Source organism: Rana temporaria, chromosome 2, assembly GCF_905171775.1.
Source record: "Rana temporaria chromosome 2, aRanTem1.1, whole genome shotgun sequence".
In the NCBI taxonomy this organism is placed as follows: domain Eukaryota; kingdom Metazoa; phylum Chordata; class Amphibia; order Anura; family Ranidae; genus Rana; species Rana temporaria.
In genome coordinates, this window is record NC_053490.1 from 90,014,980 (window position 1) to 90,032,079 (window position 17,100).

At 42.5% G+C, this 17,100-nt stretch overlaps 1 protein-coding gene across 1 annotated transcript in view; it reads left to right on the top strand.

Moving 5' to 3' along the window:
- LOC120929225 (mitochondrial intermediate peptidase) overlaps nt 1-17,100 on the top strand; it is a 157,184-nt gene that overhangs the window by 113,420 nt on the left and 26,664 nt on the right. The window contains exons 17-18 of the mRNA XM_040340515.1: nt 4,319-4,440; nt 10,232-10,305. Coding sequence (XP_040196449.1) covers nt 4,319-4,440; nt 10,232-10,305 — 196 coding nt within the window. The remainder of the gene's footprint in view (nt 1-4,318; nt 4,441-10,231; nt 10,306-17,100) is intronic.

A 17,100-nucleotide genomic window follows, 5' to 3' on the forward strand; every position in this document is an offset into this window, starting at 1 on the left:
GTAGACGGGTATGAAAACAATCCTGCTGTAACAGTTTGCCTACTGGATGTTTAGAGTTTATTCTGTCATCAGAGTCTGCTATGCTTGATGTTGCTGGTTCCTTTTGAATCTTGTAATGCATTCGAGTATGAGGTGATGCATTGGGAAGCCATACAGAACCATGAGGATTGAACATAGAACATCAGAACAAACAAATATTGAGCAGCATTGAAAGAGATGCAATTTTGTGTGACAGACAAAGTCTTCACCAGTCATGTGAACGCCCAGTAAGCCAAAGGCTTGATTCCAAGCCATAGTAACATATCAAGAGATGGATAGCCCAAGAAGGTTATGTTTCAGGTAAGAAAGGTAAATAACAAAAAAATTGGGGGGAGGGATAGAGAAATTAAGTGGAAGGGATGACAGGTCAAGTGTTATCATTGCACCCAGGAGGCTCCCAAGTGTAAGTCTTAATAATGAGTATCAAGGTGGACTCAGGGATCCCATACTCATTCATATTTAGTAAGAATATTGTTCATTCTAGCCGTGAGGGATTTCATGAGTTTAACTTCGCAAATGTAAATAAATTAGTGTGTTCAGCCCATGTGTCCAATTCCATTGGGAGGCAATTAAACATCTAGTGACTGTTAGTACATGTAGAAGTAATTTTGGACATATTTGAGGGTGGGAGGACCTACCATAGACGGAAGGGCATGTAAATAAGTGCTTTAATGCTTGCCAGAATAGTTGCATCTAAGGGCAGCTCCAGAAAATGTGGAATGATGTTCCTGAGTGTTTAAGGGCACCTCCAGCAGCGATCAGGAATGTTAGGGTTGAGGTTATGTAAAAAGGTGGGATTATGATACCAGCGGTACGGGATTTTGAACAGATTTTTTTATTTTATTTTTGTAAACTCCCTCCCCATTGGCCTATGTTTACACATAAGCTGCTATGCCCCTTCAGCCCAACATGAATTCTTTTTCCAGACTCATTCACCTTTTTTTTTTAAACTTGTTTTTATTAGTTTTTCACAAGTACAAGTACAGGTACAGTGGTCCAAAAAGTAATGGCACAGTAGTTGGAACAATACAGGCATATCATGGCGCACAGAAATGCTACCACTTCCCTTCCCTCCACTGTACTTCCCTCCCACAAACAAATTGCCCCGCTCCCTCAACGGAGGAATCGGAGAACCCGTTACTTCCGGGTAACCCAGTCGGCCCGAACCTGGCCGCGAGTAACAGTTACCTTTTTTAGGTCAACCGTAACCCATACACACTCCCACACACACACCCACAAACACGCTCTCACACCCTCAATCATCCATCCGACCCAACCCCCAGCCCCCCCCCACACCCAGACCCTCCGCCCCCGTCTTCCCAACAATCAACAGAGCACCCAGAGCCGTGCCCCCCTAATCCTTTTATGGCTGAGAAAGTGGGGTATCCTTCCAGAAGGAGTCGGCAATATCCAGCCAAGGTTGCCAGATCTTGCCAAACTTCTTAGGGCAGGCCCTGCCTCTATATATACATTTAAATATGGGTAAAACCTTATTCACCATACGATACAACATTTGAATGTCCGGAGCGGACGCACTCTTCCATTGTAACAATATCAGTTTTCTGGCATAGAACAAAATTATTCGTAACAGAGTCCGAGCATGCGTTGTAGGTACAGAGTCATTAAGCACCCCTAACAACCCGGCCTCCGGGGTGAGCGGAACCGGGAAGTGTAGAGTGTCCCCAAAAAAGGAAAACAGTTCCCTCCAGTACGCTGTCACACCAGGGCATGACCAAAACATGTGTAAGTAGTCGGCCTCGGTGGAGTCACACCGCAGACTCATTCACCTTACCCAGATGTTCAGTGTCTGCTAGCCTTCTGTGAGTCCCTCCCCTGTCTGTTTCTTCCCAATGAGTAAAATTCAAATTACTAAACCTCATACAAAGCCATCCAGAACTTTGGCCATAGCTAAATTATCACTATATTCTCAAAATTTCACCTAAATTGTCCTCCATGCTCTTCCCAAGACCTCCTGCTCTCCAACTCTTTTGTCACTTCCTTCCATGCTTACTTCAAGGATTTCTTCCAAGCCTTTCCCATCCTTTGAAACAGCTTATCCCAATCTGTGAAGATCCTACTCTGTCCACCTTTAGGCGATCCTTATAAACTCATCTCTTCAGAGAAGCCAATCCTGCCTCCACCTAATAAAATTAAAGTTTACGTTGTCCTTCACATCATAACTCAGTTATCTTTTATACTATGAGACCATCCTTTTTAGATTGTAATCTCTCATCAGAAGGACCCTTTGGACCCCTCTTGTACTGAATTGTATTGTAATTGAACTTAAATAAATAAAAGGGTGATAAGCGCTAAAGTATAGGTGTATGACACAGTTGGCTGTAGGCCAACACACTAAGACTAATAGTGAAAAGATGGGTTAGGAGAGCCCAAAACGTGAGGGTGACTGACCCACTAAAAGCAAACAACTCATAAACAAATATAAAAAAACATGTAATAAAGTCTATAAGTGATACGACAGATGGATAATCTTGAAAGAAATATCCGATACAAGGATCATCTGTATAGGTGAATGCAATCCGATAACTTGTCTCCTATTGCCCTTACCTTAAACCAGTGGTATATGCGCAAAGGGCAAAGGTGTTCTCCTCCTATTGGATCAGCGCCGCAACTCCTGGATCAGCTCCAATAGTCCTGGAGGGTTGGAGGTCCTGGGATCCGTGTATCCGTGGTGCCAGGGATGGAGCCAAGGGATAGCCAAAGGATGCAATAAAAAGGTGTGCCACAATGGTGAAGTAAGTTGTGAGCAGTAAAAAATGTATTCAAAAAATATATGTTCCAAACGATATTTAAAAGGAATTTAAAAGCTCGTGAATTCGCGCTACAGCGTATGACAGCGTGGGACGCGGCGTGACTATCAGCCGACTTACTTCCGTTGGCCTCCGGCTGCTTGCATAGGTCTCACTTCCTACGCCGTTACGTCACCGTCTCGTGACTTCTTCAGGGATCCATCCTTTGGCTATCCCTTGGCTCCATCCCTGGCACCACGGATACACGGATTCCAGGACCTCCAACCCTCCAGGACTATTGGAGCTGATCCAGGAGTTGCGGCGCTGATCCAAAAGGAGAACACCTTTGCCCTTTGCGCATATACCACTGGTTTAAGGTAAGGGCAATAGGAGACAAGTTATCGGATTGCATTCACCTATACAGATGATCCTTGTATCGGATATTTCTTTCAAGATTATCCATCTGTCGTATTACTTATAGACTTTATTACATGTTTTTTAATATTTGTTTATGAGTTGTTTGCTTTTAGTGGGTCAGTCACCCTCACGTTTTGGGCTCTCCTAACCCATCTTTTCACTATTAGTCTTAGTGTGTTGGCCTACAGCCAACTGTGTCATACACCTATATTTTAGCGCTTATCACCCTTTTATTTACTTCGTCATTGGTTTTGTGCACCTATAGATATAGCAGCTTTAGTATTCACTTTTTCACACAGTTGTTTTGTCAACCCTGAAGGGAGTTTGTTTAAAGTAGCGCTTGTTGATGGAAATCCCTTGTCCTGAGTATTGTGAATAACGCAGCCCAAACGACATTGAAATCTGTTGGTTGGCCGAATGAAAGCCGCATTCCACTATGATCTGATTTTGTAAAACCGATTTTACTTTAGGTTGAAAGGCTCATGCAAAAGTCAGGCAGCCACCTTAGCCGCTATTTTATGATGGATTGACAGATTTTTGCTCATGCTTACATCATGAGACATCAGTCACCTTCTTTTCCTGTTGTGACCCATTCCAATAAAGAGATTGGGAGGTCCTGGATTTTTCACCATCAGACACATATGTTTCCCATATTTGCAAGGCAGCCACATGGTCGTCAGTTCATACTTTAACAAAATTTTACAAAGTTGATGTTGCTGATCCTTGTTTTGGGAACGATGTTTGGTGCCCTAAATAACACAGTGCCTACCTTTAGGGACAGAACAAAGATAAATGCTTTGAGAAGGCAGTGCGATCTCATTGAGATGTAAGAACTACCTGCAGGTGGTACACATTCACTTTGCCATACTGGAATGCAGCATGAAGAAGCACATCTTGAACTGTCTGAATTAAGTCTTTTTAGATGCCTACAAGTGGGGGAGCGGGTAGTGACAGTTAAAGAAAAATATACAGTTATTATATGTGGTGTTTAAAAACAAAATGAGTGTGATTGTTGTAACATTTTTTACTGGGCTCTTCACGGTCCTTCTATATGTGATGCTGATAGATCATCTGTAATTCATTCATATATTATCTTACTTCTTTTCTTTTGGCAGGCCTGGCAACAGAGATTTAGTCACCTTGCTGGATATGGAGCCAAGTACTATTCATATCTAATGTCTCGGGCTGTTGCATCCATGGTGTGGAGACAGTGCTTCATGAAAAACCCATTTGACCGGTAAGGGATACATACTGCTTCATTCTGTGATGGGAGGAATATACAGGGGTCCATCACTTGTGTAGCCACGTTGTAGTTATTCTAGATAACCTGTCATTTTAGTAACATACTGAGTACATCTACAGTTTTTTTTCCAGTCTTTTTAACTTATCAGAATCCCAGATTTTTTTTAAATGCAGCTACATTCAAACAGCTAAGTAATGGCAGAAACCTATCTAACTATAGTCCCAAGCAATATTTAGTATTAGAGCTTTAAAGCTGGACTCCAGGCAAATGGCTAAATATTCAATTAAACTACATATTTGGAAGCTGCGTAACTGCCAAAGGTAGTATTGTCCATTAATCCCTGAAATTTTCACTTTGCTCCCATACGGTACAACCAGTTCAATGACACAACATACAGTGGAAGAATGCAGTGATGACTGAACAGTGAATGAGAACATCACTCTGCTTGTTCTGCTCTCACAATTAGCATGTTCTTTGGCACATTTGGAAGCAGTGCACCTGATTGGCTATCAGTCCTGCCCCTCCCTCTCACAGTCTAAGTATGGAATTTGTCTGGTTCAGCAGGAACCAGCCAAGTTTGGACAATGTGGTTGAACAGAAGTCAGTCTACCAATTGACTTCTGTTCAAAACAGCCTGTTGGGCCTATTTTGACGGTGGGGAAGTCTCCCTGCTGTCAAAATGCAAAGACATGTATGGATGCGGGAATAGGGCCATTTTTTCCCGTTTTAACCAGCTGGATGAGGTGCCTAAGTGAGGCTGTGAAGGCTATCGACTAAAATTCAGATACTTACCCTGGTTGCATTTAAAAAAATAAATTGCCACATTAGTTGTGTTTTTTTGTACCTGCCTGGAGTTTGTTTCGTAAAGTGGATTTCCAGGCTAGAACAAAGTACAGGCATACCCCACTTTTAAGTACACAACGGGAACAGAGCATGGATGTAAAACGAAAATGTACTTGAGTGAAGCAATGCCTTTTTTCACTTCTAGGCTGTAGTGGGGGTGCCAGGGGCTTTAGTGGGGGCATCAGGGGAACACTCACATGTAAATAAGCTCATCTGATGCAAGGGGGGGCCGCTCCAATCCATCCCCCGGACTGTGGACATTGCGCTGTGCACAAAGGACAGTGCTATTGCGAGGCTGGATGGCATTCTGTGGCTGACAGGGAAGCCTGAAAAAACACGGAGGGGATGTGATGTCACTGGAGGTGGGGAGGCAGCCAGGATACAGAAAGAGCACACTGGAACTAGGCAGGCTAAGTACTCAGAACTTCAGTTAGTTCCGTCTAATGCGGGTGCACGGCACGGGAATATTTGTACTTGTGAGACACTTTAAATATTTGTACTTGTGAGACACGTAAAGTGAGTGTCCGTAAAGCGGGGTATGCCTATATAAGGTAATGTACACAGGGTCGTTTCTAGGCAGTTGAGTTTAGAAAAAAATTTTGGAAAGCAAAAAATGCATTTAGGACAGATGTATGTTCAGAAGCATTTGAAACGCCAAATGCCTGTAACGGCGTGTAAACACGGCAACTCGCGTTTAGCCACGTTTCGTTTACAGGCATTTTTTCATTTTCGACTATTTGCAAGAAACGTAAAAAAATGATATATAATATGCTTTGCTGCATGTAAACGTGACAAAACTGATGTTTTTAAACGTCACTTACTATTTTTCAAATTTAATCGCTCAGGAGAGTTTGTAAAATGCCCCATGTACATTAAGCCTTAACGTTTTCACGATACAGGAAAAAAAAAAAGTAAAACATCAGGAATGAGAAGGAAAAGCAAAAACAAGCAGTGAGCCACAACGTCCCATTTACACATTGTATGCATACATAAACCTGAAATAAAAACAGGAAAAAATTTGCAACCGCCTACTTTTAACATTGTGCGAGATTTGTGTGTGGGTTGGGGCATTTGGTTCATATAGATAAATTGGGTTCTTTCATAGGTCTAAATTGTTTTTTATTTTTTTTATTTTTTAAATCCTATTAAGGCCTCTTGCACACTTCAGCTTGAAAAAGCTCAGTACAGCTTATTTTTTAACTGAACTAAAATCTCATTAATTGTAATGTGGCTGCGCACATTTGTGCGCAAATGACCATTAACATATTGTGAACACGAGAATAAGTTTGTGCGCACGCATGCGCAAAATTGCGCAAAACGTATATGTGTAAAAAAAAAAACATACAAAAAAAGTGCCTTAAAAAATAGTTGCTCAAGCAGGAGTGTTGTGTGCAATGATTTAACAAGATCGTTGACTTTTTTTTCCTCCTTATCTTTTTAAACCAGATTATGTCTATTTGAGTTGCTGCTATAATTACAACTCTTTTCAAAAGACTCAGTACCTTACAGTAGATATTGTGCTCAGTACAGTATATTATTTTAATGATTGTATCTGTTTTCCAATGAAATGGAATACTTGAATACACATGACCCAGGAGCATGATTACAATTCAGTTTGACATCTGTTATTCATAATAGCTGGTTAAAATTTCAGATATCTTCATCAACAAACGACAAAGCTGTACAATCACTGAATTCCAAAATATCAGTTTTCAAAAAAAAAAAAAAAAATGGCCACATCTCTAGATCAGAAACAGGGTTTGCTAATGATGCGTTTTGCCCTCAACAGGGTTTTTGCCCTCAAAATTTGTTTTTCTGACTAAACTCTGTTTAGGATGAAACGCATCAAGGCAAAAAGTCTGTGTCCAATGGGAGATGTGTCCATCTTTGATTACAACTTCTAATGTTCTGGTATTCAGCTGTTGGGCCGTGTTTTTTTTTTTTTTTTTTGCTGTGGACTTCGATGTGGGACGGATCCTTACATACCAGAGCACTCACCTTCCAGTTCCTGTACTTATTGCCAGCCTGGAGTGGTACTTTCTGCAGAGCACCAATAATTGAGAACTATATAGCTGTGCATGAACTGTTTTTCTCCTGGGGTGGCTGTTGGCTTTACTGTGCATGACTTCAGTTGTTGTTGAGTGATATCTTGATTAGAGTGATATCTTGATTAACACTGATCAGCCATAACATTATGAACACTGATGGGTAATTTGAATAACACTAATATGACCGGTATCCTTTCCCACTTCCCGTGACGTCACCGCGGGGCTCCTCCCTCGGCCGCCGGGCCAGTAGGAGAGAGGAGCGGGCCTCGCGCATGCACAGTCGGGTTCCCAGTGTGAAGCCAAAAAGCTACACTGCCAGGTTCCCTTACCCGCAATGGCGGTGGCAGCACCCAGAAGCTGATGGAAACATCAGCTGCGAGTGCCGACATTGCTGGACTCCAGGACAGGTAAGAGTCCTATTATTAAAAGCCAGTAGCTGCAGTGTGTGTAGCCGCTGGCTTTTAATTTTTGTGTGGAACACCGCTTTAAAGTGGTTGTATAGGCGTTTATTTTACTTTTACCTACAGGTAAGCTTATAATAAGGCTTACCTGTAGGTATAAAGAATATCTCCTAAACCTGTGCGGTTTAGGAGATATTCCGCTCGCAATGCGCCGCTGATTGCAGCGGCGCATGCGCAGAGGGAATCCTCGGCTAAAGGGCCGGCAGCCGGGAGTGACGACATCGCCGCTCCAGCCAATCACATCGCTGGAGCGGCGATACCCGAAAGACACGACAAAGCAAGATGGCTCGGCGTGGACCAGGTAAGTTCTCTTCACCTCGTTCCGAGGTAAGTATTTCATAATGAGCTAGTATGCGGTGCATACTAGCTCATTATGGCTTTTGCCTTTCAGGTGAAAAAAAAAAAAATATATTGCTCATCTTGTAAAACACTCACAGACCCATGTTACATTTGCAAAACCTGATATTACCCTGTGAAATTATCTCGTGATAATGCTGCCAAGGTAAAAACAATTAGTGTTACCTAATTTCAATATGATATACAACCTATGCTATTATATACATTCCAGATCAGCAGAAAAGAAAAAACAATTCCTCTTAATTGCAATGGACTATCCCAACAGAAATGTGTAAACAAAATGCACTCAGTCCTAAAGTAGAACTATAGGCCAAACTTTTTTTCATTTTGGATAAAGCAAGGGAGGCTTATAACCCCTGTTAAAAGTCAGCAGCTACAAATACTGCTGCTGCTGATTTTAAAAAATTGTACACTTTCCTGTCCCAGGGCCCAGCGATGCGGGGGAACGATGCCCCGCTTGTCTCCCCCTCCTCTTTGTCACTGTGGGCGCCCGGCTTTGGATGGAACGCTGCTTTAATTAAAATTACATGACAGTGCTGTGTATAGTAAGACCTCAATGTTGCCCACATCCCAGATGGCTGCTGTTCGGCACACATGCGTGGTGATGTACACCCTGGCTCCTCCCAAAGTGTTTTGTTAGTTGTGACGTCATTGGGGGTTCATTTTTTTTCCCCTCAAATATCTTTATTGAAAATGTGCAATTTACCAGCCTCAAACAGAAACAGAAAGGGGTAAATGTACTAAGCTTGTATCTAACCCACTACCAAGGTTTCCTTTTACTGCATTGATATTATGTCTTTGTGCCTAATATCATGTTGTTTTGATTACATTAACATATATGTAATTATTCATTTATAGTGGAAGCTTGCATGAGTAACTTGCATATAACTGATATTATAACCAAGTAATCTGCATAGAAGATCTACTATGAAATATAGAAAAAGAAAATTATTGATTTTTAACCCAGAAAATGACACATTATTTTAAGTTGCCACCAGGTATAGTACTTACATGAATGACAAGTATCCAGTGTGCTTGTGGCTGCTCTGTTCTTTGAAATCTTCTGTCCTTAGACCCCAATACCCCTACAACAGTGATCTTCCAGTGCTGCAGGTCTTATTACGAGCAGCACCACCTGTGACAAGCACTCATCATAAGTGCTGAGTAGAGATGGGCTTGGGCGTGTTAGAAATCCCATGTGCTCGATCCTGCCAGGAAGCCGACACTGCACATGGCTAATTACAGGCAGTGAGACATTTCCTGGTTTGCAGCTGCACAGATCAGGAAATGTCTCACTGCCTGTGATTGTCCCTGAGCAGTGTCGGCTTCCTGGCGGGATCTAACGCATGTGATTTCGAACACGCTCAAGCCCATCTCTAGTGCAGAGTATGCCGACTCCTTCCACAATTCACAAAAACTCTACTATCTGTTCCCACAGTAACAAGTGCATTATGAATAGAGAACAGGACGATGAAAAAAAGGTCTGCCTCCTCCATTCATAGAGCAATTTCCATTGTGGGATCTGATAGTATAGTTTCTATGAATGTAGCGGAGGGTTGGAAAGGACAGGCATAGTAGTCACTTTTTTTGGCGAATTTCTGAGACATGTGAAGCCGCTTATATAAACCCCTCCAAAGCCTTGGAAGATCACAGCTGTGGGGGTATCCAGGGGAACAAGGACACAAGGTTTTAAGCAACAGAGCAGCCACTCGCCCTTCATGTAAGTACTCTCCCTGATAACGATAAAAAAAAACTTCAGCGTTAATTCTGTGAATTCTTCTGTATACAGTTTTAGATTTTATTGACTCCTTCAAAGGAAATGTGAGCTTGGTACTGTATATATGTAAATGAATCTGCATATATTGGGACCCAGTACAGTGGCCATCATTCAGCAGAGAGTTTTTTGAGATGGCAAGAACTCTTCCTGAGGTCTCTGAAGAATGAAGGCTGTCATTGTGTCATGGGGGCAGCAGGCTTCATTAAATCTGTATCAGTCAGGAAACGAGACTTATAACAGCATGTCCTTATGAGAACCGAGCATGCAGGTGGCAGTAACAGGATCTGTCTTGTCCACAGGGTGATGGGAGAGCGCTATCGCAGGGAGATGCTGGCACATGGTGGTGGAAAGGAGCCCATACTCATGGTAGAAGGTAAAGTGAAAACAAGAGACGTTTGATCTTCTTCTCTTTTTGTCTGTTCTCTTGACCAGGGTGTATGTTTGGCAAACAACAGCTGCTGATGTGATGGTTTATCAACAGTTCAGATGTTTTTTATGTGAACAAAGCCCTGTTCCTAGATTGTCATATTAGAGAAGAATCTTCTCGCAGAACTTGGGAAACTGGACCTTCATTTTGGTGTTCTTTAAACTGTGAGATGTTATGAGCACAGCTTTGTACCATTGCATATTTTGACCTAAGATAGTAGCCTTGAAGTGATTGTAAATCAGGGGTCTGAAACGGGTGGCCCTCCAGCTGTTGCAAAACTACAAGTCCCATCATGCCTCTGTCTGTGGGAGTTATGCTAGTAACTGCCAGCCTTCTCTTTCATTAGGGATCCATTCAATTTGGTAAGCAGGATATAGATAGGAGGTGGAGGCTTTCGTCTATCCTGCTACTCAGACACGATTTCCCTGGACACTTTCAGCACTTTCTTTTCTGGCATTAGAAATCTGCACGGAGATTGAATACTTTTGAATTTTTCCTTTGGGACTTTATACATGTGGTTTGCACCGAGATGCATGTGTGCACATGTCACTTTATTTAAGTTTTTTAAGAACTTATAATCACTTTTATGGTTGTTTTTTTATATGTATTTATTATCACCATTCATGTTGGGTATAGATTATATTTATATGCTACACCATTAGCGCAGCGCAGCTTAATTCCATTTATATTGTCTTTTGATGTTCTATCTAACATTTTTGGCTGCAGCAGCATTCACATGTTATTGATTTCAATATTATTTATATTTGTGGTATTGTTTCACTATCTAGATTAATTAATTCCACAATATTACTGACCAGCGCAGTATCACCCCATTACACATTGCCTGATAGATAACCAAACACAGATAAGCACTGTTTCTGTACAAACTCGGCACATGCATTGATCAGACATAACTTTTTACGACCACCCATCTAATATTAGGTAGGTCCCCTTTTGCTGCCAAAACAACCCTGACCTGTTAAGGCATAGATGCCACTAGAGCTCTAAAGATATGCTGTGGTATCTGACACCAAGCCGTCAGTAGCCCATTCTATAAGTCCTGTAAGTTGCAAGTGGGGCCTCCATGTATTGGACTTGTTTTTCCAGCATAACCCACAGATGCTCAATTGGATTGAGAGCTGAAGAATGTGGAGGCCAAGTCAATACCTTGAACTTGTGTTCCTCAAACCATTCTTGAACCATTTTTGTAGTGTGGCAGCACACATTCTGCTAAAAGAGGCCACTGCCATCTAGAAAATTGTTTCCATGAAGGATTTTTCTGTCGGCAACAATGTTTAGGTAGGTGGTAATGCAAGGTCCTGCCTAATTGCATATTAATTGAAAGTGTTTCGGTTTGATCTCATATTTTATGGTTTTGGTAAATCTAAAGTAAAAATGTACAAGAGAAATGTATGGCCAGCCTAAGGCCTCATGTACACTGGTTGTTTTGGCCCACAAGCATCAATTCCTGTCACTTTTTTTTTTTTTCAATCACTGATCCAGAACAAGCTTGCAGCTAATAAAGTTGGAACTCTTGCTATATAGATTCAGCGGTGCAGCAGACGCTCTCATCTTAGTCTGCTCACCCCAGGGATAGTGAGAGCAGGACGCTCTCAAACGAGTCGGCTCTCCCCAGGGGTAGTGCAGCCAGGCAGGGTCCACCACACCCCCCTAGCCAATTGATCCAGGGTTGCACCGATCGCCGTTAAGGGGTCAGGAAGGAATTTTTTCCCCCGATCGCTGCAGATTGGCACAGCACGCCTGGGGTTTTTCGCCTTCCTCTGGACCAATCGGGGAGAGAAGACTCAACGAGTGACGGCTCACTTGGACAGTCTTCCACCCATCACGTCCGGCGTCTCGCGGCTCTTCCCGCATCCGCGCCAGACCAGGCCTCATTCGCGGCCGCCGCAATTAGGAAAGACTGACGACAATGTGACTGGCGACAATGGCTAATCTGCGATACTCTGCGGACTCTATTCGGGGTCTGAGACAATTCGCAACAGCATTACCAGCCGTCACCAAAAAGGCCTTAAAAATAGAGCAACTTTTGAGATTCGATCGACGATCGACCATCAAAAATTTTAACTATTTAACCCAGCTCGAGCACATATCATGTGCTTTGATCAACACAAGATCGGCAGTAAAACACCGATTAGAAATCCACGATTTCTTACTACAAAACGATCTAGACTGCCTCTTTATTACAGAAAGCTGGCTCTCAGACGACTGCAACACCATTCTCGGAGAATTGGTGCCAGAAAACTATCGCATTATAACGGAAAACAGAATAGGGCAAAGAGGAGGAGGCCTGGCGGTGATCCACAAGAATCGCATTACAATCACTAAGCCAGCCCTTCAAAATCCTCTTCCATTCATGGAAACCCTTACTCTTCAACTTCAAACTTCCCCCCAGGAGACTGTTCACATTCTCCTCTGCTATAGGCCACCTGGGCCAAAATCGCAGTTTTTGCCATCATTAACGGAGTTTATATCCACTTATACCCTTAACAGCAAACACCTTTTGCTGCTTGGGGACTTTAATCTGTGGGCCAACTCCGCACAGGATCCCATTGCGGACGCCTGCATTGATCACCTGGAGGGATTAGGGCTACAGCAACTTATATGCGGGCCAACACATGCTTCAGGTCACACACTCGACCTAATTTTCAGACAAAATCTGAAAATAAGCATTTTAGAAAATGAACCATTGCCATGGACAGACCACCATGCAATTAATTTCATAATCTCCAAAATTCCCCCAGTGATAAAAGCACCCAAGCCGGTGACAATACACTGGGCTAGATCTCAGAAGAAGCTCCATTCGGAACTCTTCAAATCTACCTTGGGAAACAGAATCAAAACAATCCATCCACATCAAACAGCCGCAGATACACTGGATGCCATAAACGCAGCCCTGCTACAGTCAGCCGATTTAGTAGCACCGAAACGCAAAGCCTGCATCCGAAAAAGAAAGTCCGGCTGGTTCAACAACCAGCTGTCGCTTCTGAAGCAAGAGCGCAGAAGGGCGGAAGCCGCCTGGAAAAGAAGTCCTGCAGAGGATAACCTCATCATCTACAAGGCAATAACAACACGATATCATAAAGAAATCTTCAAAGCCAAGAAACATCATTTTTTCTATGGCGATTAACAGCGCCCTAAACCGCCCCCGCGAACTCTTCAAGATGGTCACCCAGACCATGAATCCAGGATGTCTTGAAGTCCCCAACTCAGACACCCAAGAGTTCTGCAATGAACTATCGGATTTCTTCATCAACAAAATTGAAAGAATCCGGGAAAGCATCATGCAAAACAATACCCCCCTCAACCCCACCGTCAATCAACCACAAAACACCCACAGAAACGCTCTACAATCAACAAAGTTCACTCTGGAACCGATCTCCATCGATACCACAAAAAATATCATTGGTGCTTTGCGGAACAGCACATCGCCCAATGATATCATCCCCACCAAACTGCTGAAGGAATGTGCCGACATCCTGGCACCACCCATCACACAGCTTATAAACCAGTCATTTAAGGAAGGCACAGTGCCATCCCTGTTGAAAGAGGGCACAATCCAGCCCATCTTGAAAAAACCTAACCTGGATCCCAAGGACCCAACTCACCGCCGTCCCATAACAGGCCTAAATGGTCTAGCCTCTGAATAATTCAGCCTGTCATTGATTTTATAAGAATGTCATAAAAACAGACACAAAATCAAAAGAAATCAAGTAAATACCTGGTTATCACAATTATGATACAGTTCTACCATAGGAGGCTCAGATATAGAGCATAATTGTAAAGTTGAATGTGTAGTGTGTAACCAAGTGGTAGTCCAGAGGAACAGAAGGGCTCGCTCTACATGTTACGCGCTATAGGTAGCGCTTCCTCAGGAGCACAGACAATTCAATCTATTAAAACATATACAAAAAACAAATTAAATGTATAGGTACATCATACATATAAAAAACATACAATCTAAAAATTACAAAATTTAGTTTTCTTACCATATGTACTAGTTACATAGTTATGTTGAAAAAAGACACAAGTCCATCCAGTTCAACCACAAAAAATAAACAAACAAAATAAAAAACACAGTACAATCCTATACACCCAACTCCATACCCACAGTTGACCCAGAGGAAGGCAAAAAAACCCCAGCAGAGCATGATCCAATTTGCTACAGCAGGGGGAAAAAAATCCTTCCTGATCTGATGTACTGTGTGCCTTCAAAGTCCACAATTACTAGCCCTTAGCCAATTCCAATACTATCGGGACGGTGGCACACCGGTTACTGGTACATCCACAGTATCACCCTGTTCGGTTGTACGTTAAACATAGGCCTTTTTCTCTTCATAAGCCTGTCATAGATGTTCATAGGCTGCTGGCAACTAGACTGGTGGTTGCATCTCTTGCATCCAAGTGCCCAAAAATGTGTCAAACGACCAGTGTGCACCTAGCATAGCATGTGAGGCTAACCATGTTTCCATTAAATATTAAAAATAAAACATAACAAAACAGTATCCCCAGATTCATAGCTGAAGATCTATGGGTACTGCACCTCAGGCATCCCAACTACTAAGTGCTTCTTGAGGCCTCCATAGACTATGAAAATGGCACATGACCGCTAGTATTGGGGAGTGGACAATAGACTTGGTCTCAGATCTCTGGGTTTATATTTACTTGATGTTTTGCACCTTGTACATTGAAAGATGTGTTCAATAAATACAAGACATTTTCCTAATGTTCAGTATAGTGAGGCTGCTGTTTTCTGGTTTGTAATCAGTCTGCTTGTTCTAAGTTGCTGTCATTCTGCCTCGCTGGAGCAGATTGATTCTTTAGTGTGGAATTTGTACTGTAATGTCTGGACTAGGCTTGAGGAAATAGTGCAGCTATATTTATATATTATTGTAAGGCCAAGTCTGATGAGCAGGAAACCTTTGATCAATTTTACACTCACATTCCAGGATACTTTTGGCTTCTTCTCCCGCACATCTCTGCCAACATCTGCTCCATCCTGTTGTGCATTTCTCTAGAAACTTTGGATTTGGACTTTTGTTTGTATGGGCAACTTGAAGGCTCTTCAGCTGGTAAACCTTAGCATGCACTGGCAGCCAGGATGTGAAAGAAAGAATCCTCTTGGTCGATGTACAGTAGGCCGTGCTGTAAGGTCTTCCTTAGGCACTCTCAACATCAAATGGTGTTGTCTACATTTCATGAACTTATTTGCTTGCAAACACACAGTAAATAGGTTGTCGCTGCAAACGCTTATCCAGCATTGTGTTTATTCATAATTTACCATGGAGAATTCAACATTAGCAGTGAGATTTTGCAATGGGCCAGGGGGGGAGTTGCGTATTTTTGCTGGGGAAACTACTAATTAAATCGCTCAGGATATTTTATAAAAGGTAAAAACCCCGGCACAAATTTGACTTATACCAGTAATGACAAATCACTCTTGTTTGTGAAGATTATTGGCACCCCTATTTATTGTTGTTTTCTTGTAAGGCATATAAACAATATAGAACTTGGTGGGAGGTTCCGGTTCTCGGAGTTGAGTAGAACGGGGATCTCGAGAGGAAAATCACCTTTATGGTAATCCCCAGGACACCCAAGAAGCTGATGGGTGATTAAAGTTGAGCTTGTATTTAAAACTGAGAAATGCACTTTGAGTATTTTTTTTCCTTGGCTAAATAGTACAGGTTCCCACTTAGATGCTAAACACACATTGTGACTTGTGCCCATAGGGGTCAAAAGTTGGGGTCCAGACAGCCTACTTCAGCTAAAACAAAAAAACATTGAGTAACCCTGCAATAAGTAAAATAGCAGCTCTTCCTCTAATAATCACACTGGGGCAGATTCAGATAGAGATACGACGGCGTATCTCCTGATACGCCGTCGTATCTCTGAGATCCGACGGTCGGATCTATGCGGCTGATTCATAGAATCAGGTTCCGCATAGATCTCCCTAAAACCCGACAGGTGTAAGTGACTTACATTGTCGGATCTTAGGCTGCATTCTCCCGCTGGCCGCTAGGTGGCGTTTCATTTTTTACACGTGACGAATATGCAAATGAGGATTTCCGCGATTCAGAAACGAACGCCCGCCGCTTTTTTTTTACGTCGTTTGCGTTCGGCTTTTTCCGGCGAATAGTTACCCATGCTATATGCGGCGTATCCTATGTTAAGTATGGCCGTCGTTCCCGCGCCGAGTTTTACATTTTTTACGTTGTTTGCGTAAGTCGGTCGTGAATACGGATGGACGTAATTTACGTACACGTCGAAACCAATGATCTAAAGATCCGCTGATCTATCTGAATCTACCCCACTATCTCTAGCACTGTTCTCTGCAGATTCACCAATCTACGGTCCAGCGGCAGTCCTCTCCCTGGTTGAATGACTCCAGGCATTATTCCGCCTACTTTTTATGTGCTCAGGGCATCAAGGGCCATTTCCCTGAGAGTGGATTATCAAGACACCCAGTGCTTACAGGAAAATGCTGCAGAATGGGACCAATAATGACCAGCCCACTGCTGGAGGAAAAAGAACCATGGCATCACGTGGCTGGATTGAAGACCAATAAAACCTTTTTAAAATAATGATAGAAGTGAAATGCACCAAGGCTGCCATACATTATACAATTATCTTGTACAGTTTTCCTTTAGATTTACCAAAACCTTATAATAGGGAATAAAACCTAAACGCTTTAAATTGTATGCAATCAATTGACACAAAGTACAA